The sequence below is a fragment of the Gigantopelta aegis genome, chromosome 15, assembly GCF_016097555.1.
Source record: "Gigantopelta aegis isolate Gae_Host chromosome 15, Gae_host_genome, whole genome shotgun sequence".
In the NCBI taxonomy this organism is placed as follows: Eukaryota; Metazoa; Mollusca; class Gastropoda; order Neomphalida; family Peltospiridae; genus Gigantopelta; species Gigantopelta aegis.
In genome coordinates this window covers 14226015-14252673 of record NC_054713.1, presented here as the reverse complement: position 1 = coordinate 14252673, position 26659 = coordinate 14226015, and the positions used below count along the sequence as shown (strand labels likewise).

Sequence of the window (26659 nt, the reverse complement as noted above, 5' to 3'; positions counted from 1 at the left end):
GATAACCGTTTGATAGGCATCGATTAAGCAGAAGCTCTTTTATTGTCAGAGTACTCGGGCTATTTTCGTTATCATATAAGTTTGAGATATAATACATATTAATAGGTATGCAGTATATACTGGCAAAATACAGTTTAGTGTTTTATGTATTGTGATTTCTTCTGTATTGCGAAGTAGACTTGCTGTATATACTATGGACGAAATAACCCGGGACCAGATATGTACGACTGCGTAACCAGCTGGGACAAAATTAAGTTTGTCAATGATAATTGATAAGCCGCACAATTGCAGTCTGTCATTTTAAATGTGTCCATTAGAATGGAATAGCTTTTGGTTTATTCAGGAAGGACCTTTTCAGGTAAGCAAAAACCAGTGATCGCTAGTAGGCCTACATTCATTTCCCATATTCTTATGTTTCTGTTTACATTCGTTAATATGGTGCAAAGTAGTACACTACCGGTGTATATTATATTCGATCCCCAAAACAAAATGATCCTGTAGTTATTTCTTAAACTGAGTATATTTGCACCTGCAATAGTTGTTAGTAACTTACTTGGAAGTCAGTAACGGGTGAGGGTGGGGGTGTTGGGTAGTGGATAAAGTTAAAGTTTGTTTCTGTTTAACGACACAAGTAGAGCACACGGTATTGGGTGTCAAAGATTTGCTAATTCTGACATAAAGAGGAAACCTGATATATGTTTTTCATAAGTAGCAAGGGATCTTTTATATGTACCATCCCATAGACAGAGTAGCACATACCGCGGTCTTTGATATACCAGTCGTGGTGCATTTGTTGAGACGAGAAATAGCCCAATGGGCTTACCGACGGAGATGAATCGAGACCGACCGCGCATCAGCCGAGCACTTTACCACTAGGCTACATCCCACCCCTGGTTGCGGATAAGGAACCTGCCTTGGTGGTGTCATGATTAAGCCATAGGACATAGCCTAAGGCTGGTAGGTACCGGGTTCGCAGCCCGGTACCGACTCCCACCCAGAGCGAGTTTTAACGACTCAGTTGGTATGTGTAAGACCACTACAACCTCTTCTCAGGACAGACACAACCCAGATCTCACTAACCACTAACAACCAACCCACTGTCCTGGACAGACAACCCAGATAGCTGTGGTTTGTGCCCAGGACAGCGTGCTTGAACATTAATTGGATATAAGCACGAAAAGAAATTAAAATTAAATGAAATGATGTTGAAAAGGAAGCTAAATTGTCTACGTATCTCGAAAACTAGGGTCGGAAAGGTGGCTTTAAAAATATCTGTTACTTTTATCTTATTGTTATCAGTGGAGTAACGTACTGACTACAGTGTTTTGAAATGTGTACCCAATAGTTCGTGTTTCACAGAGCTCAATGGGTAGGTGTAAACATGCTGCTAATCGGAAAGAGTAGCCCACGAAGTGGCGACAGCGGGTTTCCTCTCAAAATCTGTGTGGTCCTTAACCATATGTCTGACGCCATATAACCGTAAATAAAATGTGTTGAGTGCGTCAATTAAATAAAACCATTTCTTTCTTGTAAATTTGTAAATTGTTCTATCATCTTAAAGCGATAGACCCTAGCTTTTGAACACTACGACGTATTTTTTTCATTATTAAAGCCGTCTTTGATCATTTAAATTGGAAGTACTTATATTTTATTATTTAGAATATTCATTTTTCATACACCTGAAGTGGTTCTGGTCATCCAGATTGTTGTAGTATCCCGAAATACATTTTTCATCATTCCAAAAACGCACGTTCATCTAAGAAGTGATGGTTATCGAGACAGGTTCTAGTTATTTGTAAACCTCATGTCCCCGTTTAAACATCACAGATGTCAGCTGCTCTGTTATAACCTTACCCTGATGTGTTACAGGTTTATAGATTGACCAAACTTTAGTGTCAGTTTTAACGGGCTGAAACTAGGGTCTGCACCTTTAAGACCCATATATAGCCCAGTGGTAAAGCGTTCGCCTGATGCGCGGTCGGTCTAAGATCGATTCCCGTCGGTGAGCCCATTGGGCTATTTCTCGACCCAGCCAGTGCACTACGACTGGTATATAAAAGGTCGTGGTATGTGCTATCCTGTCTGTGGGATGGTGCATATAAAAGATCCCTTACTACTGATGGAAAAAAGTAGCGGGTTTCCTCTGAGACTACATGTCAGAATTACCAAATGTTTGACATCCAATAGCCAATGATTAATAAATTAATGTGCTCTAGTGGTGTCGTTTAACAAAAAACAACAACTGAGCTACCTCCTGTTCCGAAACCTCGTTTCAGCAAGTAGAAAATAGTGTGTATATGCGCGCACGTATGTGTGCGTGTATGTGCGTGTGTGTTTGTTCAGATCGTTACTACAAGTCGTGCTGTGGTAAGGCGACTATGTGCAGCGTGTGTACACGTGTCTAATCCTATTACCCTTTGTACCAAGCTGCACTATATATATACATCACTGTAATCAAATTTTAACTGATAATGATGTTTGTGACAGATAATTTCATACCTATCCTAAAATAACTTATTATTGTCGATATCTTTACAATCATGTCGTCACCACCACCAACACTATACAGGCAAGGATGCAGGATTTCTGAAAGGGGGGGGGGGGTGTCCAGGGGCGTAGGGTAGGGGGCGGGGGGTTCGGACCCCCCCCCCCCCCCCCCCCCCGCTGAAGCAAATGGTCCGCTTTCAGAACTAATACAGGTTTATACATATACTCTTCAAAAGAAGAAACGCAAAACCACATTGTCGTAACATTTGGAGAATTGATTTCATTATTGAATGGTGAGTCCGATCATTACCAAATGTTGCAGGATTGTTCACAATTCACTCTAGTCCATTGTGAGTAAGTGATAGGACACACCACCAAGGTCAAGGTCATCTGGAGTCAATACCGGGTGTGGCCTCCGCGTGTGTTGACAACTGCCTGGCACCGCCTGCCCATTGAAGCAACCAGAGTACGGATGACGTCCCGGGGGATGGTGGCCCACTCGGCCTGCAAGGCTGCTGCCAGCTCGGGCAGGGTCTGGGGCTGTGGTTGTCGCTGTCGGAGGCGTCGGTCCAACTCGTCCCATAGATGCTCAATTGGGTTCAAATCCGGTGATATCGATGGCCAAGGAAGGACATTAATGTTGTTGTTCTGTAGGAAAGCCGTTGTGAGACGTGCTGTGTGAGGCCTGGCGTTGTCATGTTGGAACACTGCGTTGGCGTTGGCCATAACTGGAACGATGTGTGGCCGGAGGATCTGGTCAATGTAGCCCTGTGCATTCAGGTTGCCCTGCACGTGGACTAGGTCAGTTCTGCCAGTGTGTGAGATGGCTGCCCACACCATGACACTACCCCCGCCGAATCTGTCCACTTCCTGCACGCAGTTTGCCGCATAACGTTCACCACGACGCCTATACACGCGACATCTTCCATCATGACTCGGAGCAGAAATCGGGACTCGTCACTGAACCACACCTGTCTCCATCGCAGTTGAGGCCATTGTCGATGAATCTGGCACCACTGCAGTCGGAGTCGACGGTGTTGTGGTGTTAAGATGACACCTCGAACTGGACGTCTGGCACGAATTCCTACCTCACGTAGGCGGTTCCGTACGGTCTGGTCGGATATCCTGCGCAAACCTGGTATTGCTGCGGCTGTGGAGGTGGCAGTAGTCAATCGTTCCCGAAGGTGGCGTACCCGGATGTAGCGGTCCTGCCCGGGGGTAGTGACCCGTGGTCGACCGGATCTAGGGAGGTCACGTGTTGATCCATGTTGCTGGTAACGGTCCCACAGTCTGGAGATGGTGCTTGGGGACACATGGAATGCCCTGGCAACGGCCGTTCTGGATTCGCCTGCGTCTAGTCGGCCGATGGCATTGTTTCTCTGCGGTTCACTGAGACGTGGCATGTCCTAGATTGTCAACTGTCGGCCAGATACACCCAGAGGCCAGGCAAGCGAACACCCTGCACTTTTATACTGTCGGTGTTCATGTTGCACGTGCAGACAACGCACGTGCAGTGGTGACATGGTTTGCACGTGGCTGCGTTTTTGCGAATATTCACATTTTGGAACTTTATTGTACAGTAGCTGCGTTTTATCGAATGTAACCGTGGGAATGTGTTTGGGACATGCAATGACCTTATATTCACAAAGCATGAACCGGTAGGAAACATAAAATCGGAGTTATAACCCATTTGTACCCTTTTGCGTTTCTTTTTTTGAAGAGTATATGTAGTTTCTGGTGGTGCAAAAACAAAATAGAAAAGGGTCCACTTGGTTCATATTCGACCCCCCCTAAGTCCAGATCACGCTACGCCACTGGGGTCCAAAGGTGATGACTCATCTCTCCTTTTACACCGCGCCTCTTACAGCTGAACACATCATGCTCGAATTTACAAAAAAGGGGGGAGGTCCGGGCCCCTGGATCCGCTACTGCTATAGTTGACATGATCATTGCTACTATACTTGAAAATGCTGTTACCTGCACCAGGGGCCAGTTGTTCTAAGAAAGGTTAATAAGCTGACTATGGGCTTTTATAAATATCTGTTTTTAAATATTTTTGGAAATGTAATACTAGTATGCTATAATAAATGTTTGTGTTTTATTTTGTTGCCAAAAACAGCTGACTAATCGTCTGAACAACGGGTCCCAAACTGTCAGAACAGAACAGGTTATTTCACTCTGGCCGTTTAACAACGGCATATGAGGGTAATACAAACATAATGATATATACATATGAGACATGATAGTTTACAGGAGGGTTGTATAAATTATAAAATTACATAATGCACAATATACATGGATTAAGCTGGTTAATAAAATCTACTTACAATAAACAAACGGACGTGCCATGATGTAGATATCCCATAGGATAATTAAAAAAATATGCGTTAGTGTTTAAAAACTAGGGTATGTCCCTTTAACCATATGCCCGACGCCATATAACCGTAAATAAAATGTGTTGTGTGCGTCGTTAAATAAAACATTTCCTTCCTTCCTTCCTTCAGATTTTTCCAAAGAAGATAATTTAAGCGGACACCATGGACACCACAGTGAAAGCCTACATACCTACGATTCTCAAAACTGTTGGGATTTGCATGCTAACCCTGGGTGTTGTGAAAGCGATACAGATCGTACGTTTTGTAAGGAAACGTTGGGACATGTTTAAAGAATGCCCCATCGTCGGGGATTTCCGCTTCATTTCGGGAACTCTTCATATGGTAAGTGGAAATGTGTATACCGTATTAAAAATCATTGTGTTTTTTCTCTGTTAATACACAAAATAAGGATTAGGTTACGCAAAGCAAAACTTGTGCAAGCATGGACGTTTTATTACCGGACAAAATTTTAGGGGACAAATTGACATGACCAGATATGTGTTGTTAGTGTTTTGTATGCTTTAGTTGTTGTGTTTCGACCAAGTACGTATCTTTAATACGAATGTTTGATACTGTATATTATTAAATTGTGTTTTAATATTAAAGAAGCATTCTGGGAGTTCTGCTAAAGAAATACGTTTCCCCTACCGGGGTAAATCGCTATGAAGTTCGCACTTGATCTGTAATAGTACATCATAAAGCTATACACAAACTGTCAGCTCATTATCTTTAAATTTCGTACCAGCTATGTTCAAGAACCATAACTCTTGTCAAAACGTGTTTAAATCGCCATGAAAGTCAAGCTTGATCTGTAACTCTACATATAAAAGCTATGTACAACAGGTTTGCTCAGTATCTTGTAGTTATACCAAAACACGTCCGACAAATTATATATGAGACACACAGACATAGACAGATTAACACATAGACATACAGACATACAGACTGACACACACACACACAGAATGAATGAATGAATATTTATGTCAAACTATGGTAAATGCAAACAAATGATCAACATCAATACATACACAGACAGATAGACAGACTGACACAGACAGACAGACTGACACACACACACACACACACACACACACACACACACAGACAGAAAGAGAGACTGACACACACAAACAGAAAGACAGACTGACACACAGACAGACAGACTGACACACATACACAGACAAAAAGACAGACTGACACACAGACAGACTGATACACACACACACACACACACACACACACACACAGAAAGACAGACTGACACACACAGACAAACATACAGACTGACACACACAGACAGAAAGACAGACTGACATACACAGACAGAAAGACAGACTGACACACTCAGACAGAAAGACAGACTGACACACTCAGACAGAAAGACAGACTGACACACTCAGACAGAAAGTCAGACTGACACACACACACACACACACACACACACACACCACACACACACACACACACACACACAGACAGACTGACACACTCAGACAGAAAGACAGACTGACACAAAGACAGACACAAGGACGAGAACGAAACCTATCCTCCGGTAAGGGACTAAAAATATATTAAAATTTAAAATCGGTGTTTTAATAATTCAGTATTCTGGACCCGACCACAAGACGTTCAAGACGATGCAGTACATAGCTAAGAACTTCAGACGCTACCACATGGACTGGATGGGACCGATTCTGCCCAGTTTCATTCTGTCACACCCAGACGTCGCCAAGTTACTTCTCAAGACATCAGGTAATAATGTCTGAAACAATTTTAATTTGACGACAATAACAGAGCACATGTTTGTGAGTGTACGTGGTAAAGAGTTCGCTTGATGCGCGGTCGGTCTAGGATCGATCCCCGTCGGTGCTCTCATTGGGCTATTTCTCCTTCCAGCTAGTGAACCACGACTGGCATATCAAAGACCGTGTTATGTACTACCCTGTCTGTGGGATGGTGCATATAAAAGATCCCTTGCTGCTAATCGAAAAAGAGTAGCCCATGAAGTGGCGACAGCGGGTTTTGTCTCGCAATATCTGTGTGGTCCGACACCATATAACCGTAAATAAAATGTGTTTTGTGCGTTGTTAAATAAAATATTTCCTTCCTTCCTGTCACTTTAAATGACTTACAGTTATTTCCTATTGATTTTTATAAACGATAAAATGTACGACCACTCTTTACTTTTTTTTCTTCTAAATAATTAAATTGAAATATGGTCGTCATTATAGAAAGCAATTCCTACGGTAGTGCAGGCACGGCGGAGACACGTAGATATTGAGGGGGGAGCTGACTGAGATGGAGAGGGCAAAATAAAGCTTCTAGGGGGTTCGGTGATATGCTCCACAGTAAAATTTCCCCAAAATATTTACTATCCATTAATATTTTTGAGCCCCCACCCTAGCCCCCTGCTCCGCAGTATTTGTAGTGTGCTTTAGGTCAGGTCAGGTCAGGTCAAGTCATAGGGTTTAACATGCACATTCAGAGCAAGCTGTCATGGGCGCAGGCGTCGACTTTCGCCTAGCTTCTTCATCCAGGACACGAAGTGTGCTTTTGATTTATAATACTTTTTATATTTGTTTGATTATATTTTCAGAACCAAAAGCCAGGAATCTCGGACTAGGGATGTCAGCATCATACGAGATGGGCGTGCCATGGCTGGGGGAGGGACTTCTGATAGCCAATGGGGAGCGTTGGGCCAGAAACAGACGGCTGCTGACGCCAGCTTTCCACTTCGACATCCTCAACCCATACGTGACCGTCTACAACAAGGCAGCTGACGTCCTGCTGGTGAGTAAAAGAAAGGAATGTTTATTTAATGACGTCATAGAATATTGTTTAATCAGCGTCCATTTGAAGAAAGTTTTGTTTAATTAAACCACAGCATATTGTTTATCACACATTTTTGTGTAGATTTAAATTCGGATTGAGTCCCTTTTGAGTGGCAGGACGTAGCTCGGTGGTAAAGTGCTCGCCTGATGCACTGTCGGTCTAGGATCGATCCCCGTCAGTGGACTCTTTCTCATTCCAGCCAGTTCACTACGACTGGAATACCAAAGGTCGTGGTATGTGCTATCCAGCCTGTGGGATGGTGCATGGAAAGGATGTTTTGCTACTAATGAAAACAAATGTAGCGGGTTTCTTCTCTAAGACTATGTCAAAATTACCCCCCCCCCAAAAAAAAAAAAAAAAATTGATCTAGTGGTGTGGTTAAACAAAACAACCTTTAACTTTTGACCCCTTTTGGAAAATTAATTTTAATTCAAATTTAAACACTGGCCTTGAAAAAGAAAATAGTTTTAGTTTTAAATTTAAAAATGTTACTGTTCATTATGCATAAATGTATTTTATTTTAAACTTCTATAGTGTGAACAAAGATATTTGTACCATATGAAATAACCACTAACTAACCAGTTTTAAAAAGCTGTCTGCATATTATGCCATGTTCTCACAGGAAAGTATTACGGGAGACTACTCCGAACAGACTATATGTCAAATGACCAAATGTTTGACATCCGTTAACCGATGACTACTAAGTCAGTGTGCTCTAGTTTATTATGTTTTTGTTAGTTAAACAATGGATAGTATTACTTACGAGAATTCTAAACATCATGTATTAAAAATATATGTCGACTATTTATAGTTCATTGCTTGAAATATTCATCTATACAGAAAACGTTTGTTCTCCTTCACCCCCTCTGTACATAAAACAGAACGACAAGTAAATGGCATACTGTGTGGCGCACATACGGACGTACCACAGTTTATTCCATAATAAAACACTCAACAGTCTGAAAACCACTCTTACAACGTAAACCTCTAAACGAATTATATTGGGCCGTTACCCCTCCAGTGGCTGTTCACCTTCAAAACGTATTCTCACGGTTCGCCAATCTATAAAAAGACAAGACACAATTAATGTGAGATACTTTCAAAACAGTGTAAATTGCGTGCACCACAACCGAGATGATAAAAAACACATTGCCACCTCCTTATATAGTGCACTAACAGCGCCCCCTACCAAACACTTATGCAAATTACCAACCTTTATGTACTTCGACCAAGGAGAAAATAGTTACTTTCTAATTCGTTCCTCAAACGAAAGAAACAATATTTTTCGCCTGTATTGGCGCGTACTATAAACTGGCAGTCCTACTGCAAACGGAGTTGAAACCATATAGCAAAATCCACATTTGGAATTTTTGGTTGCATATTCATATTGACAGCACAAAAAACAACAACAACAAAAGCAATTCAAAACAACAAACAAACATACAATACCCCCTAAAACGAAACAAAAACTAACAACATAAACCCCCCCCAAACCCCCCCCCCTCCCCAACAAAACAACAATCCCAAAACACCGATAAACTAAATAAAAACAACGAACAACAACAGATGACAACAAACCAAACCAAACAAACAATTGGCTGTTATTTTATTGCATATGCGATGAATATTGCTATGTACATTATTATATATTTCGTCATGGATTCACGAGGAAACCTTTGTTTCCGTCGAGTAGCAGCACATTACAATTGTGATTTTCTTTAGTTAATGATGCTAATTAATTTGTAGTAACCAATGCATGTAAAAATGACACTTACAAGTTTGGAAATGCACCTTTAAGCTCTGATATACCAAAGACTGTGGTGTGTGATGTTTTCAGTGGTAAAGCGGTCTCCTGATGCGCGTTCAGTCTAGGATCGATCCCCGTCGGTGGCCCCATTGGACTATTTTTCTTTCCAGCCGGTGTACCACGACTGGTATATGAAACACCGTGGTATGTACTATCCTGTCTATGGGCTGGTGCATATAAAATATATCTTGCTTGTTTGGGTTTCTTACAAATATTAAGACGACCAGAAACACATTGAATATACAGACACTGATATTCGAAACAAGAAAATATATTTAATATGTAAGTTTAATCGTAGAAATATTTTATTTTTCGGAAACATCTTACAATGCAGCAAACTCAGAAATGTCCCTTTAACAGTGAAATTCGTTAATAAATAACATTTAACTGTTGAACAAACAACAGATATACAAAGTCGGGTATTGTGAAATTTATATATGTTAACATGTAAATATATACATATGCCACAGAATACACAAACAGGTACACAAATAAGCATGTTTTTAAAGGTAAACACTCTGAACTACATGTATTCCTGGTACTAATGATGGACATACAGTAATCAACATGTACTATGTGTAACTTTAATAATGAAACAAATATACCACATATGATGATGATGATAGTGACGATGATGCTGCTGATGATACCACATAATATATGATGACGATGATAATGATGATGACGACGATCAAGAATAATAGGAGCTTTAACCGTTTTTGTTTGGTGATAATATTTACAATATTTTGGCGCCCATTAAAAGTGAATACTCATGTAGTTTCCCATACCCGCACCAATGAAGCAGGGAGTGACGTAACGAAACACGGGCGGGAATTGTAAAGCGCTCGCCTGATGTGCGGTCAGTCTGGAATCGATCCCCGTTGGTGGGCACATTGGGATATTTTTCGTTCCAAGAAATGCAACACGACTGGTATATCCAAGGCCGTGATATGTGTTATCCTGTCAGTGGGATGAAAGAAGTTTGTTTTGTTTAACGACACCACCGGAGCACATTGATTACTTAATCATTGGCTATTGGATGTCAGACATTCGGTAATTCTGACTCATAGTCATCAGAGGAAACCCGCTACATTTTTACTAATGCAGCAAGGTATATTTTATACATATCTTAATACACTTCCCCACAAACAGTCCAGCTGTGGCACTGGTCTGTGGGATGGAGTACATAAAATATTCCTTGCAATAAATGGAAAAACAGAAGCGGATTTCCTCTCTAAGGCTATATGTCAGAGTTACCAAATGACTTAAATACGATAGGGTCAGTGTTTTGCCCCTCCCCCCCCCCCCCCCATTTGTTTTTTTGTTTTTACTGGTTATTGATTTTGACGTTTTAACTATGTAACCTCCCTAATTTCAGAGCTTCTAGATTTCAAAATTTCCTGTATGCCCCCGGACCCTCTAATGTCTTGCACCTTCCATGCTCGTTCGTTTCAAAGTCATCTGTCCCCACCCACCCCCTTCTCCCCCCACACAAAATCCTAGCTACGGCGCTGTTTTAACTTCTTCTTTTTTAACCAAACACGATGATGTTAACGAAACAAAATATGGTAGAAAATATTATAACCATGACATCATCTAGAGCTAAGCCGACGCCACTTGAAATGTTATACCAGGAATCCTTTTCGAATGTGGCAAATATCCTTGCTGGCCCGCCGCTTCCGTTAAACAACTTGTAGACCGGCACGAATATCGTCGACCCGTGCGGCGGAACTAGATGCAGATTGGCCACATTCTCTGCTGCTGGAATCTGATTGGAGAACAGAATCACGTGAACCGGGGGAGGTTTCGTTTTCTCTTGACCGTACTCGACAGAGGGCGTGTCGACTCCTACGACGTGGATTTCTCTGTGTGTCACAAGCCACGTGACGGCGTCGGGGTGGAAGGAGGGGAAATGGAATGAGCTAGTGTTCAGAGGGGTGCGCGTCCCAAACGCGAGGGCGCGATCGTGGAAGCGGCGGGTCCACCCAGAGTTCATCATTACAACAGCACCTGCAAAACATTGAAAAATTAAATTAGCTTTGACCGTGATCTCTGAATCGATCTTCTTCACGATGAGAGAGAGAGAGAGAGAGAGAGCTGAGCAGAGAGAGAGCGAGAGAGAGAGAGATGAGAGGCGACGGAGAGAGAGAGAGAGAGAACGAGCGGGAGAGAGAGTGACAGAGGGATAAGAAAGAGAGAGGGAGAAGAGAGGAGAGGGGGGAGAGACAGAGAGAGAATGAAGAGAGAGAGACAGACAAAGACAGTGGGGAGGATAAGGGAGAGGGGAAAAGAGGAGAGAGGAAAGGGGGGGGGGAAGGGGAAGGAGGGGGAAAGAGAGAGGGGAGGGAGGGAAAGAGGAGACAGAGGAGGGGAGGAAAAAAAGAGAGAGAGGGAGGAGAGAGAGTGGAGGAGAAAAGGAGGGAAAGGGGGGGAAGGGAGGAGAGGGGGGGAAAGGGGGGAAGGGGGGAGGGAGAAAAAGAAAGGGGGAAGAGGGAAAGGGGGGGGAGGGAGGGGGAAGAAGAGAAAGGGGAAGGAGGAAGGGAAGAAAGAAAAGGGGGGGAAGGAAGAGGGGAGGGGGGGGGGAAAGAGGAGAGGGGAAAGAAGGGGAGGGGGGGAGAAAGGAGAAAAAGGAAAAAGGGGGGGGGGGGAAAGGGGGGAAGAAGGGGAGGAAGAGGGGAAAGGAGGAAGAAAGAAAAGAGGGGGGGGAAGGGAAGAAAGAAGAAAGGGGGAGGGGGGAAAGGAAGAAGGGGGAAAAAAAGAGGGGGGAAGGGAAAAAAAAGAAGAGAAAAAAAGGAGGGGGGGGAAAGGGAGGGAAAGGGGAAAAAAGGGGGGAGAAAAAGAGAGGGAGAGGGGGGGAGGAGGGGGGGGGAAAAAAAAGAAGAGAAAAAGAAAGGAAAAAAAAAAAGGGGGGAAAAAGGGAAAGGGAAAGGAAAAGGGGGGGGAAAAAAAAAAAGGGAGAGAAGGGGGAGGAAAAAAAAAGGGGGGGAGAGGGGGGGGGGGGGGGGAAAAAAGAAGGGGGGGGGGGGAAAGGGAGAGGGAAGAGGGGGAAAAGGGGAGGAGGAAAGGGGAGGGGAGGGAAAAAAGAGGGAAAAAGGGGGGGAAGGGGGGGGAAAGGGGAAAGGGGGGGGGAAAAAGGGAAAAAAAAGGGGGGGGAGAAAAGGAAGGGAAGGGGGGAGAAAAAAAAGGGGGGAGGGGGAAAAAAAAGAAGGGGAAAAAAGAAAAAAGAAAAGGGGGGGGGGAGGGGGGGGGAAAAAAGGGGAGAAAAAGAAAAAAGGGAAAGGGAAGAAAAGGAGGGGGGGAAAGAAGGGAAGAAAGGGGGAGGAAAGGGGAAAAGGGGGGGGGGAGGAAGGAAGGGGGGAAGAAAAAAGGAAGAAAAAAAGGGGGAAGGAAGATGGGAAAAAAGAAGGAGGGAAGAGAAAAGGGGGGGGAAGAAGGGGGGGAGGGGGAAGAGGGAAAAGAGGAAAGGAAGGGGGGGGAGGAGGGAGGAGGGAAGAAAAGAAGAAGGGGAGGGAAAAAGAGGGGAGAGGGGGGGGGAAGGGGGGGGAGAGGAAAAGAGGGGGAAAGAGAGGGGGGGAAAAAGAGGAGAAGAAAAGGGGAGAGAGGGAGGAAGGGGAAAGGGAGAAAAAAAAGGGAGAGAAGAAAGGAAAGAGAGGGGGAGGGGAAGGAAGGGGGGGAGGAAGAGGAAAGGGAGAGGGAGGGGAGAAAGGAAAAAGAAAAGGGGGAAGAAAGGAGAAGGAAAAAGAGAGAGGAGGGAGTGAAGAAAGGGAGGGGGGGGAGGGAGGGGGGGGGGGGGGGGGGAGAAGAGGGAAAGGAAGAGGGGGGGGGGGGGGAAAAAAGGGGGGAAAGGGGGGGAAGGAAGAAAGGGGAGGAAAAGAAAGGGAAGAAAAAGGGAAAAGAGGGGTGAAAAGGGGAAAAAACGGGGAGAGAAGAAGAAAAAAGGGGGGGGGAGAGAGAAAAGAAGAAAAAAAGGGAAGGGAAAGGGAGAGGAAGGGGAAGGGGGAAAGGGGAAAAAAAGAAAAAGAAGGGAGAAAAAGGGGGAGGAAAAGGGGAAGAGAAAAGAGGAAAAAGGAAAGGGAAAAAAGGGGGGGGGGAGAAAGAAAGGGGAAAGGGAAAAAAAAGGGAAAGAAGAAGGGAAAGGAAGGGGGGGGGAAAGAGAGGGGGGGGGGAGGGAAGAAGGAAAAAGGGAAAGAAGAGGAAAAAAAAAAAAGGGAAGAAGAGAAAGGGGGGGAAAAAGGAAGGGAGGGGGGGGGGAGGGAGAAAAGGGAGGAAGGGAAAAAGGAAAAGGGGAGGGGGGGGGGGGGAGGAAAAGGGGGGAGAGGGGGGGGAAAGGGAAAAGAAAAAGAAAGGAAAGGAGGAAGGGAAAGGGGGGAAAAAGGGGGAAAAAAGAAAAGAAAAGGGGAGGAGGGGAAAAAAAGGAAGAGGGGAGGGGGGAGAAGGAAAAGGGGAGGAAAGGGAAGAAAAAGGGAAAAAAAAGGGGGGAAAAAGGGGGGAAAGGGGGGAAAAGAAAAGAAGAAAAAGGAGAAAAAGAAAAAAAAGGGGGAAGGGGGAATGGGAGGAGGGGGAAGGAAAGGGGAAGAGGGGAGAAAGAGAGGAGGGGAGAGAAGGGGGAAAGGGAAGGAAGGGAAAGGGGGGAAAGAAAAAGGGGAAAAGAAAAAGAGGGAAGGGGGGAGGGAGGAAAGAAAAGGGGAGGGGAAAAAGGGGAAAGGAAAAAAGAGGGAGAAAAGAGGGGGAGGGAAAGAAAGGGGGGGGGGAAAAGAAGGGGGAAAGAAGGGGGGGAAGGGGAGAAAAGGGGAAGGAAAGGAGAAAAAGGGGGGGGAAAAAAGAAAAGAAGAAAGAAAGGAGAGGGAAGGGGAAGGGGAAGGAGAGGAAGGGAAGGGAAAAAGGGAAGGGAGAGGAAGGGGAGAAAAAAAAAGGAAAAGGGAAGGAAGGAAGAAAGGAAGAAAAAAAAGGGAAGGGGGGGAAGGGGAAAGGAAGAAGGGAAGAAAAGGGAAAAAAAAAAGAAGGAAGGGAGGAAAGAGGAAAAGGGGGGGGGGGGGAGGAAGGAAGAGGAGAAGGGGGGAAAGAGGAAAAGGGAGGGGAGGAAAGGGAAGGAAAGAAGGAGGAAGAAAAAGGAAAGGGAGAAGGAAAAAGAAGAAAGAAAAGGAAAGAGGGGGGGGGGAAAAAGGGGGAAGGGGAAAAGGGGAAAAAAAGGGGGGGAAAAAGAAGGGGGGAAAAAAAAAGGAAGAAGGGGAAAAAGGAAAGGAAAAGGGGAAGGGGGGAAAGGGGGAAGGGGGGGGGAGGAAGGGGAAGGGAGAAAGGGGGGGGAGGAAAGGAGGGGGGAAAAAGGGAAGGAAAAGGGGGGGGGGAAGGAAGGAAGGGGGAAGGAAGGGGAAGGAAAAAAAGGAGGGGGGGGGGGGAGAGGGGGGGAGGGAAAGGGAGGAAAAAAAGGAAAGGGAAGGGGGGGGGGGGAGGAAAAAGGAAAAGAAGAGAGGGGGAAAGAGAAAAGAGGGGGGAAAAAAAGGGGGAAGAGGGGAAAGGGGAAGGAAGGGGAGAAGGAAGAAGGAAGGGGGGGAGGGGAGAAGAAGGGGAGAAGGGGGGAAGGGAAAGAGAAAGAAAGAGAGAGGGAAAAAGAGAGAAAAAGGGAGGGGGGAGAAAGGGGGGAAAGAGGGGGGGGGGGGGAAAAGGAAGAGAGAGAAGAGAGGGGAGGGGGGGAGGAAGGAAGGACAAAGAAAAGGGGGGGGGGGAGAGGGGAGAGGGGGAAAGGGAGGGAAGGAGAGGGGGGAAAAGGGGGAAAAGGAGGGAGGGGGGGAAAGGAGAGAGGAAGGGGAAAAGGGGAAAGGGAGGGGAGAAGGAAAGGGGAGAGAGAAGGGAGAAGAAGGGGGGGAGAAAGGAGGGGAGAAAAGGGGGGAGAAGAAAAGAAGGAAGGAGGGGGAGGAAGGGGGGAAGGGAGAGGGGGGGGAAAAGAGAAAGGGAGAAGGGGAAAAGGAAAGGGGGGGAAAAAGGAAAGAAGTGAGGAAAAAGAGGAGGGGGGGAAGGGAGGGAGGGGAAGGGAAAGGGGAGGAGTAAGGGGAAAAAGGGGGAAAAGGGGGAAAAGGAGAAGGAAGGAAAAGGGGGAGGGAAAGGAGAGGGAGAAGAGAGGAAGAGAAAAAAGGAGAAAAGAGAGAGGAAGAGAGAGAGAAGGAGGAAAAGAGGGGAGAGGAAGGAGAGAGAGGGGGGGGAGAGGGAAAAGAAAAAAGGAAAGAGGGGAAGAAAGGGAGGGAGAGAGAGAGGAAGAGAGAGGAAAAAAAAAAGGGGGGGAAGTGAAAAAGAAGGTAGAGAAAGAAGAGAAGGAAGAAGGGAGGAAGAGAGGAGAGGGGGGGGGGAAGGATGGAGGCGTCTAGCAGCAGGGACGAACCGTTCGAGCTGTTTGAGAATATAACTCTGACGTCATTGGACATACTGCTTCAATGTGCGTTCTCCTACAACAGCAACTGTCAGATAATAGGGTAAGAAACTAACACCTGCGCTTTAGTTTACTTCGTGAAATGTAAAGATTATACTTTGACTTAAAATAGTACACACAAAAACAAAAAAAACACCACCAAAAAAAATAAAAAAATAAAAAAATAAAAAACCACTCATCTTACTTATTAGACATTTTAAATCGGTGGTGGTGTTTGTGCGTGTGTGTGTGTGTGGTAGGTAAATGGTAGAGCGCTCGCCTGGAGAGTGATGGGTCGCAGGACCGATTGCCCTCAGTGAACTCTTACCCTCCATGAAATCCCGCCCCCCCCCCCCCCCCCCCCCCGTTCCAGCTAGACTGGTACATCAAAGGCCATGGTGTGTACTGTCCTATGGACTAGTGCACATATATCATTTCAACTTATTTTGGTGCTTATATCCAATTAAGATTCAAGCACGCTGTCCTGGGCACACACCTCAGCTATCTGGGCTGTCTGTCCAGGACAGTGGGTTAGCTGTTAGTTGATTAGTGGTTAGTGAGAGAGAAGAGGGTGTAGTAGCCTTACACCTACCCATTGAACCCTTAAGAACTCGCTCTGGGTTGGAGCCGGTACCGGGCTGCGAACCCTATACGTACCAGCCTGTAGTCCGATGGCTTAACCACTGTGTCACCGAGGCCGGCTGTGCACATGAAAAAGCCCCTTGCTACTTTATTGTTAGGAGTAGCCTATACAGCGGCAGCGAGCCTACTTTTTCTCGATTTTTGTGCTGGGTTGTCATTAATTTTTTTTCTTTTCTCGACCATATGTCCTATTTACATAATATCCATTGGTAGCGATTGTGAGTTTATTAACGCTTAGGTGTGTTTGCAATGTTGCATTAGTAAATGATGCTTAATTAATTATGGTGAAGTGAGATTGTACCTTTAAGTATAGCTATACTGACTATTATCAGAGTGGTATTGTACCTTTAAATCTCTGCGCTGACTATTTTCAGAGTGGTATTGTACCTTTAAATCTCTGCGCTGACTATTTTCAGAGACAAACACCCGTATGTGACCGCTGTGCAGGAGCTGACAGACTTGTGGGTCAACAGATCTCTGTACGTATTTCTTGTGGTTTAAAATAATAATAATAATAATAATAATAATAATAATAATAATCCATATTCACAACGATCTAAACCCGAAAGCTGCAATCTGTAGAATACTTTTGATCCCCCACCGGTCCAATTGGAGGGGACTGTAGGTTTATCTCCGTCCTCCTGTATGTCTCTTTGTTTGCATGCCTCTCCGTCTGTCTGTCCCACCCACAGAGATTTCCGGATGTTGTTTTTCACAATGCCTTTACATACTGAGCTGAATTTTTTTTATATCGCTTTATCATGTCCTAATACAGATCAAGTGTGTGTGTGTGTGTGTGTGTGTGTGTGTGTGTGTGTGTTGTGTGTGTGTGTGTGTGTGTGTGTGTGTGTGTGTGTGTGTGTGTGTGTGTGTGTGTGTGTAATATTACGGTACGTATTATATGGCTGTATATTTTACTATTGACTGTGATTTTTAGTCTCTCATAACTCCATAAAAAGTGGCGTTTATATCGTTTATTAAGAATGTCTCTCGTGTATTTTACTGTGTATGTATTGGGTGGGACTTTAATCAAATATCTGTCTGCAGGGCCGGACTTAGACCTTGTGGGGCTCGGAGCGCTTCAGGTCGGGGGCCCCTCACCATAGAAACTAAATTACATGACAAATAAAAAATGAATTAATTTTATAATTATTACCTTTTTTTTTTAATGGAAGTCCTTTTGTATTAGTCTTGGGGGCCCTTGCAGGGGGGCCCGGGGCAATTGACCCCTTCGCCCCCTTATAAATCCGGCACTGTCTTGTCTGTCCTCATAATTTTCTATAAATTGATGTTGGTTTTCAGACGACCCTGGCTGTACTTGGACTTTGTTTACAAGTTGACGCCAGATGGCAGGCGGTTCCAGAGACACTGTAATTACGTACACAAGGTGGCCGAAGACATCATCAGAGCGCGCAAACACGCCCTGGTAAGATATATAAAACCAAACGAGAAGGAAGGAACATTTTTATTTAACGACGCACTCAACACATTTTATGTACTGTTATATGGCGTCGGACATAATTTATGGTTAAGAACTACACAGATATTGAGGGAGGAAACCCACTGTTGCTACTTCATGGGCTACTCTTTTTGATTAGCAGCAAGGGATCTTTAATATGCACCATCCCACAGACAGGATAGTACATACCACGGCCTTTGTTACACCAGTTGTGGAGCACTGGCTTGAACGAGAAATAGCACAATGAGCCAACCGATGGGGATCGATCCTAGATCGATCGCGCATCAGGCGAGCGCTGTGCCACTGACTTAGTCCCACCCCCCCCCCCAAAAAAAAAAGACATGAAAAGGAATATTTGTTTCACCACACCTTAGCACCCATTAAAGTGACAGACCCTAGTCTTTAACCACTACAACATATTTTTTACTATTAAAGGGGCATTCCTGAGTTTGCTGCACTTTTAAAGATGTTATCGACTAACAAAGACCTTTTTACGATTGTAATTACATATCAAATATATTTTTCTGCATAAAATATTAGTGGCTGTATATTAAACGTGTTTCTGATCGTTGTAATATTTATACTAGGTTAAATTTCGTTTTATTTCCAAAAATAAAAAAAATTCGTACGTACGAAATTATTTGAAGACAAAATCCAATTTGGGCTTCTTACAAATATTAAAGACGACCAGAAACACATTGAATATACAGACACTGATATTCTAAACCAGAAAATATTTTTAATATGTAAGTTTAATCGTAGAAATATTTTATTAGACGGAAACATCTTAAAATGCAACAAACTCAGGAATGTCCCTTTAAAGCCGGTTTTGATAATTTAAATTAGACGTAAGTTCATTTTATTATTTAGAATATTAATTTTTATACTCATCAAGTGGTTCTAGTCATCCCTGTTTTTGTAGTACTCCAAAATGCAATTTTCGTAATTCTAAAAATACACGTTCGTCTGAGAAGTAATGGTTATCGAGACAATCTGTAGCCTTTTTTTTTTTGGACGGTATTTCCCCGTTTAAACATCACAGACGTTAGGTTTTCTCTGTTTTAACGTTATCCAAATGTGATTAACTAAACTTAGTGTCCATTTTCACGGGCTGAAACTAGGGTCTGCGCCTTTTAACTAGGACTGTTTTGATATCCAACATGTGGTTATTTCGACAATTGGTCGTTAGAGATACCGGGGGGGGGGGGGGGGGGGGGGGGGGGGGGGGGGGGGGGCAGGAGGGGGTGGGGGTGGTGGAGGAGGGAAGAAACCTGCGCTGCCGCCACATAGGGTTTCTCCTAACGATAAAGCAGCAAGGAATATTTTATGTTAAATGCATTTCCCCCATAGACAAGATCATACAATCCACGGGTTTTTGTTTATGTACCAGTCTTTTGGAGACACTGGTTGGGAAGGGATTATAGAAGTTTTGATTCTATACTTTACAACTAACTTGGAACATTCCGTTTGACACATGTTTTTTTTTTTTTATGTTTTTTTTTTTTTTTTTTGGGGGGGGGGGGGTTTCTCACAGTTTCGATATGATCTTGGGAGAAATATCCCAACTCCTTCTATTTAAACGTTCATAAAATTGATAATGTTTTTTCAATATTGATGTAGGAGTCAAAGCCAGCCAATAGTCCGAAGTCGGACGACAAACACAAATACCTCGATTTCCTAGATATATTGCTCACGGCTAAAGACGAAAATGGAGTTGGTATGACGGATTTGGAAATCAGAAATGAAGTTGATACGTTTCTGTTTGAAGGTAAACAATTTTTTGTGAATTTTCGTTTCACGTGATGCACCTTATAGCTCCATGCCCGGCCTCGGTGGCGCAGTGGTTACGCCATCGGACTACATGCTGGTGGATACAGGGTTCGCAGCCGGTACCAGATCCAACCCAGAGTTCTTAGAGGTTCAATGGATAGGTTTAAGGCCACTACACCCACTTCTCTCTCACTAACCACTAACCACCTAACAACTAACCCACTGTCCTGGACAGACAGCCCAGATAGCTGAGGTGTGTGAAAGGACAGCGTGCTTGAACCTTAATTGGATATAAGCACGAAAATAAGTTGAAATGAAATAAATAGCTCCATGTCTTATCACAACGGCTTCATGTGTTATCATTTTGTCTGTTTTCGTTTCACATACAGCCAATAGCTCCATGTTTTTGTTTTTTACATGATTGTTCAAGGTCACGACACAACGACGAGCGCCATCTGCTGGATATTGTATTCCCTGGCTGAACATCCGGACATCCAGGAACGAGTTTACCACGAGGTGGCGCAACTCATGGCCAATAAGGAAGGTGAATTCTTGGCCTGGTGAGTTGGAAAACATTTGGCGGGTTTTCTCTGTGACAGACCTTATACTTTAAGACGAGAAGATTTCATTTCAGTTATAACTAACACTGGTACATGTGCAGATGGGTGGGGTGGGATGGGGTGGGATGGGGTGGGGGTGGGGTTTCACTCTCGCCACAGTCAAGACTCCCCACTAATGTACAATGTACTGCGCACGCACCTTCTAACACATACACACCGGCCTCGGTGGCATCGTGGTTAGGCCATCGGTCAACAGGCTGGTAGGTACTGGGTTCGGATCCCAGTCGAGGCATGGGATTTTTAATCCAGATACCGACTCCAAACCCTGAGTGAGTGCTCCGCAAGGCTCAATGGGTAGGTGTAAACCACTTGCACCGACCAGTGATCCATAACTGGTTCAACAAAGACCATGGTTTGTGTTATCCTGCCTGTGGGAAGCGCAAATAAAAGATCCCTTTCTGCTAATCGGAAAGTGTAGCCCATGAAGTGGCGACAGCGGGTTTCCTCTCAAAATCTGTGTGGTCCTTAACCATATGTCTGACGCCATATAACCGTAATTAAAATGTGTTGAGTGCGTTGTTGAATAAAACATTTCTTTCTTTCTAACACAAACACATGACACTAAAACAGAGTGCGCTTAATCATATACTTGGTTACAAATATATAGTAAGACCTCAATAATCCGGACTCCAGTAGTCCGGAAACCCCACCTTACGGACACCCGAAATGCAAAGCGAATTGCACACTATATAAATGTGTTCGATAATCAGAATATTCAGCTTCCGGAACCGGACGACCATCATCCAAAACAATTTGTAAAAAAATAAAGACTGTTTGCTTCATTTGACCGCACGTAATTTCTTCCAACAGATCATTTAAAGGGACTGTCCTGAGTTTGCAGCCATTGTAAGATGTTTGCGATAACAGAGCCTTGTTGGCGACTAACTAGTTCATACTACATACATTTTCTTGTTTAAAATACCAGTGTCTGTATATCGAATGTGTTTGCGGTCGTATACTGATGTTTGTAGAACTAAATTTTTACTTTAATTCGTGATATATATCTTTTTCGTACGTACGAAATTGTTGGGAGATAAAATCAGCTTTGGGCTACTACAAGCATTAGGACAACAAACACCTTGTAAATACAGACACTGGTGTATTAACGTCACTGGATACCCTCTCTGTTGCATAGCAAGGTTGGATCCAGGAAATATTTCAGGGGTGGGGAACCAAGGGCAAAACATTTCTTCACTTTAAATAAAATACTTGACCCCCCCCCCCCCAAAAAAAAAAAAAAGAAAAAAAAAAAAGAAGAGTAGTGGGTAAGCCTTTTTTGCCTAAATCCGAGAGAGAGAGAGAGAGAGAGAGAGAGAGAGAGAGAGAGAGAGAGAGAGAGAGAGAGAGAGAGAGAGAGAGAACTTCCGTTATGTACTCTGCCTATGGTAAAATATATTTCTTATTTTCTTCCACTTAGGGATGACCTACAACATATGAAGTATCTTCATCTGTGCATCAAGGAAGGCCTCCGCCAACACACACCGGTGCCATTCGTTCAGAGAAAGACTACACAGGAAATGGTCCTCGACGGGTGTAAAATTCCTCCCGGGTCTCTCGTGGCGGTCCAGATTTACGAACTACATCACAACCCTGATGTGTGGGAAGAACCAAACGAGTTCAGACCGGAGAGATTCCTGCCGGAAAACATGATCGACATGGACCCTTATGCTTTCGTAGCATTTTCGGCTGGGCCAAGGTAGGATAATAATCGCTTATATTGTCAAGATGGGGTGACATTAAACAAAACATGTTTTCTCTTTCCAACCAGTGCACCACAACTGATCAAAGGCCGTGGCATGTGCTTTTCTGGTTGTGGGAAGGTGCATATAAAAGATCCCTTGCTACTAATGGAAAAATGTTTCCTCTCCAAGACTCCAAATGTTACCAAATGTTAATAGCCAATGATTGAGTAATCAATGTGCTCTAATGGTGTCGTTAAACAAAACCAGCTTTAAAGTGACTGACCCTGGTTTTTAAACACTACGGCACAATTTTCACCACTAGAGTCGGTTTTTGATAATTGAAATTAGACATTGCTTAGATGTTTATTGTTTAGATTATCCATTTCCGTATGTCCGAAGTGTTTCTGGTCATCCTGGTGTTTCTGATACCACAAAATGCAGTTTTTCTTCATATTTTAAATAACGCATGTATCTCTCGAGGCATTTACCATAGTTTGACACCCAATAGCCGATGTATTTTTCGGGCTGGGGTGTCGTTAAACATTCATTCATTCATTCATTCATTGTATCTCTGCCGCTGCGCGTGCTGTAACCTCACCGTGGTGCAGGGGTGTAACATTCTTTTTGAGAATGGCCAATACAGCACAAATTGAAGTTTAGAGTAAAAGTCAGTATCTATCTGTGATATTTGTATTTGTATTTTTGCACAGTTCTTTACACTGTTTTTATTTATATCTTGAATTTTTCTGTTGATGTTGATCATCACCTTGTTTGTTTCCATTACCATAGTTTGACACCCAATAGCCGATGTATTTTTCGTGCTGGGGTGTCGTTAAACATTCATTCATTCATTCATCCATTCATTGATTGTATCTCTGAGAAATAATGGTTATGGAGACGAGCGCAAGTATATTTTTAAAGGATGTTTCCTAGTTTTACCGTCACGGGCTCTTATTTCACTCTATTATAACTTTATCCAAATGTGCGTGTTACATGTTTATAGAGTTAAAGTTTTGTTTTTGTTTAACGACACCACTAGAGCGCATTGATTTATTAATCATCAGTTATTTGATGTCAAATATTCGGTAATTTTGACATGTAGTCTTAGAGAGGAAACCCGCTACATTTTCCATTCGTAGCAAGGAATCTTTTATGCACCATCCCACAGACAGAATAGCACATATCACGGACTTTAATATACCAGGCGTGGTGCACTGGCTGGAACAAAAAAATAGCCCAATGTATCCACCGATGGGGATCGATCCCAGACCGACCGCGAATCAAGCAGGCGCTTTACAACTGGGCTACGTCTCGCCCGTGTGCAACTATAAATCAAACTTCATAGACTTATTTTGTGAGACGGTTCACACGCAGCCCAGTGGTAAAGTGCTCACTTGTTGCACGGTCGGTCTATGATCGATCCCCGTCGGTGAGCCTATTGCGCCATTTCTCGTTTCAGCCAATGCACCTCGTCTGGTATATCAAAAGCTGTGGCATTTGCTAGCCTATCTGTGGGATGGTGCATATAGAATATCCCTTGCTACTAATGGAAAAATTTATAAGACTATATGTCAAAATTACCACATTTTTGACATCCAATAGTCGATGATTAAAACATCAATGTGTTCTAGTGGTGTAGTTAAACACAACAATCTTTAACTTTTGATAATGGCAGATTTGTAATCATCATAGTTCTTCTTCTGTGTTCAGTTTCTTTATGCTCCTTAAAGACATACTGCCACGGATTTAAGGACCTTATTTCTCTAAAAATGGATAATAAATAAAAATTACATTAATTGTTGGAAACCAAATCTAGCTATTGTATCACCGTAACCATCTTCATAAATCAAGGCTAATATTCGTTCCTCGTATTCAGTCAAGATTACTGATATCCACTACTAGCGCCCTCTATTGGAAGAAAATTTGTAACACCGATTATGTCCCTTACACGATGACATCGCTGACCAACACAGCATCGATAACATGTGACAATCTTGAAAGCAATATCAAAAATTAACCGCCGGACGCTGACGCTGCCATCTTTGTTTACAATAACAAGGGAATCTATAAGGAGCGTTGCGATTCGTTGCAATCGGATCTCATCGCATTCAATGAAATTTAAGCATTTTGTGGCACGATTTCTTGACGACATGTATCAAGGCTGAATACGAGGAACGAATATTAGCCTTGATTTATGAAGATGCACCTTAACTGAACTATGATGTTGTGAAATCCATGCCAACCCTCTCGGCAATTTTAGTTTTTGAATTATGGACCATTGCCATAATTCAAATATGGATTGACAAAATATCATTAATAAATGGAGTATGGTGGTTACGAAGATGGTTGAATAAAGTACATTTAGAGACAAATCGAATTTTTTGTTGTTCAGGTAATAGTTTGTTAGGCCATTAAATAGGTCAGTGATCTGTGACAATGTGCCTTTAATTCAAATCGTGAGTTTTATCGTCTCCATGAACTCCAATCAGCAGCAGGTCGTCTCTTTTGCCCCAAAGTTTTTTTCCGATTGTTCTGGGTTGTGGCCAGATGTTTTCTCCGATACTGTCGTATGTTGGACATCTTTGCAGTACATACTCATCATGCGTTTCAGCTTTTATTACCCAACACAATAGATGTTGCACTTATGAGTAAATTAACTTAGATTATCGTTAAACAAAGCAAACTCTTTTTGTTGTAGAAACTGCATTGGTCAGAACTTCGCCTTGAGGGAGATAAAGACTGTGATAGCGAGGATTATTTACAGGTAAACTCTAATATCAATCCATCACCCTTAATGGACTGGAGTTTTCTTCCCTTCCAACCTGTATTCCACAACGTCGAAGGAGGTGGGGGGGATATTTTAAAATTCTTGTGAAATGAAAAACATTATACTTTGATTTACATTCCTATCAACTAGTACATTCTAAATAATTTCATTTAGTACTATTTTTTTAAACTTATTATTGCAAAATCTAATACGGGGGACCGACCGATTAACATGTGACGTTTATGATTGAATTTGAATTTCATCTTCATATCAACAAAGAACTAGCGGTGTTTTAAGGAATAAGCGATGCTTTTTTTTTATATACAGTGCACTTTATATTTTGTCAAAAGTGGGAAAAGTGTATATTAAAGACTTCTTGTAGCATTTGTAGTAGGAGGAGCCCGACAGTTTTCTCGGTTTTGGGCTATAAAATGTGCGCCAAAAATAGGAAGGATAGGTCGGCATTATTCGAAACACGGACAGACAGCCGTATAAATATGTGTGTGTGTGTGTGTGTGTGTGTGCCCAGGACATCGTGCTTCAACCTTAATTGGGTAGAAACACTAAAATAAGTATAAATGAAATCTGTGAAAAAATTTAATTTTTTTTTTTTTTTTTTATAATTTGCATATTGTTTTCAGATATCAAATGACGTTGGATCCATCGCACGAAGTGAGGCCAAAGCTGTCTTTAGTAATGAAAGCCGAAACTGGGATCAAGATTTTGGTAAAACCAAGGACTTGAATATATGTCTAGTCAGTGTACTAAAAATTTTTTTATAATTACCATGAACTAAAAAAAACCCACATCTGTACAGTGTTGTCAAAATGTTAGTAAAACTAAGAAATTGAATTCTCATCTCTACAGTGTGGTTAAAATGTTAATATAACCAAGTACTTAAATACAGATATCTACAATTCGGGCAATATTTTAGTAATCAAGGACTTAAATACACCTGTGTAGTGTTGTCAAGATTTTAGTAGAATCAAGAACTTGAATTCACATCTCTACAGTGTGGGGGTTTTTTTTTGTTGTTGTAAAAACAAGTACTTAAATCACATTTCTACAATGTGGTAAAGATTTTTTTTAAATTAAAATAAGCAAATTGAAATCACATATTTACAGTAATAGTGTGGTCAATAGATTAGTATAACCAGGGACTTAAGTTAAGTCACATATCTGCAATGTGGTCCAAATTTTATTAAAATCAAGGACTTGAATGGACTAGACTAGATGTTTAACGATACCCCAGCATGAAAAATATATCGGCTACTGGATGTCAAAACTATGGTAACTGCAATAAACAAATAAATTAAAAAAAAGTGCCAAGGAACTGGATACACATCTGTATAGTATGGTCACGGTTTTAGTAAAAACAAGGCCTGTAATATACAGAGATCATTATATGAGCTCGTGTGTCGTACTGATTTTACGAAACGAGTGTCAGGATTTTTGTATTGCCCGAGCGAGAGCGAGGGTAATAAATGAATCCTGACACGTAAAATCAGTACGAGTCACACGCTAGTGTAATAATTTCTTTATTCTCCATAGTATTATTGTTGTTTTCTTTATGAATAACAAGACCCAAATCAAAATGTTTCATTCACAACTAGAAGGAGACGACGAAATGACATCATATTTCAAATGCAAAGTCCGATATAGGACTGGAGAAGCAACATCATGTTATGACGTCGCTTCCCAAAATTACGTCATTACACTTGTTATTACACGTGTGCTTCGTATGATTATTGTTAACTCGGTTATGTCGAACCATATGGACAATAAATATCTTTACAGTGTGGTCATATATTTGCA

General features: G+C 42.8%; 1 protein-coding gene across 1 annotated transcript; it reads left to right on the top strand.

Annotated features, from left to right (window-relative positions):
- Positions 1-245: 245 nt before the first annotated feature.
- LOC121390591 (cytochrome P450 4F6-like) lies at positions 246-26381 on the top strand. Its single transcript, XM_041522446.1, has 12 exons — positions 246-358; positions 4992-5204; positions 6470-6617; positions 7462-7655; positions 15832-15968; positions 16963-17025; positions 17849-17972; positions 19626-19773; positions 20206-20335; positions 21813-22091; positions 24776-24841; positions 25486-26381. The coding sequence occupies exons 2-12, from the start codon at positions 5025-5027 to the stop codon at positions 25586-25588; spliced, it is 1572 nt and encodes a 523-aa protein (XP_041378380.1). The 5' UTR covers positions 246-358; positions 4992-5024; the 3' UTR covers positions 25589-26381.
- Positions 26382-26659: the final 278 nt, after the last annotated feature.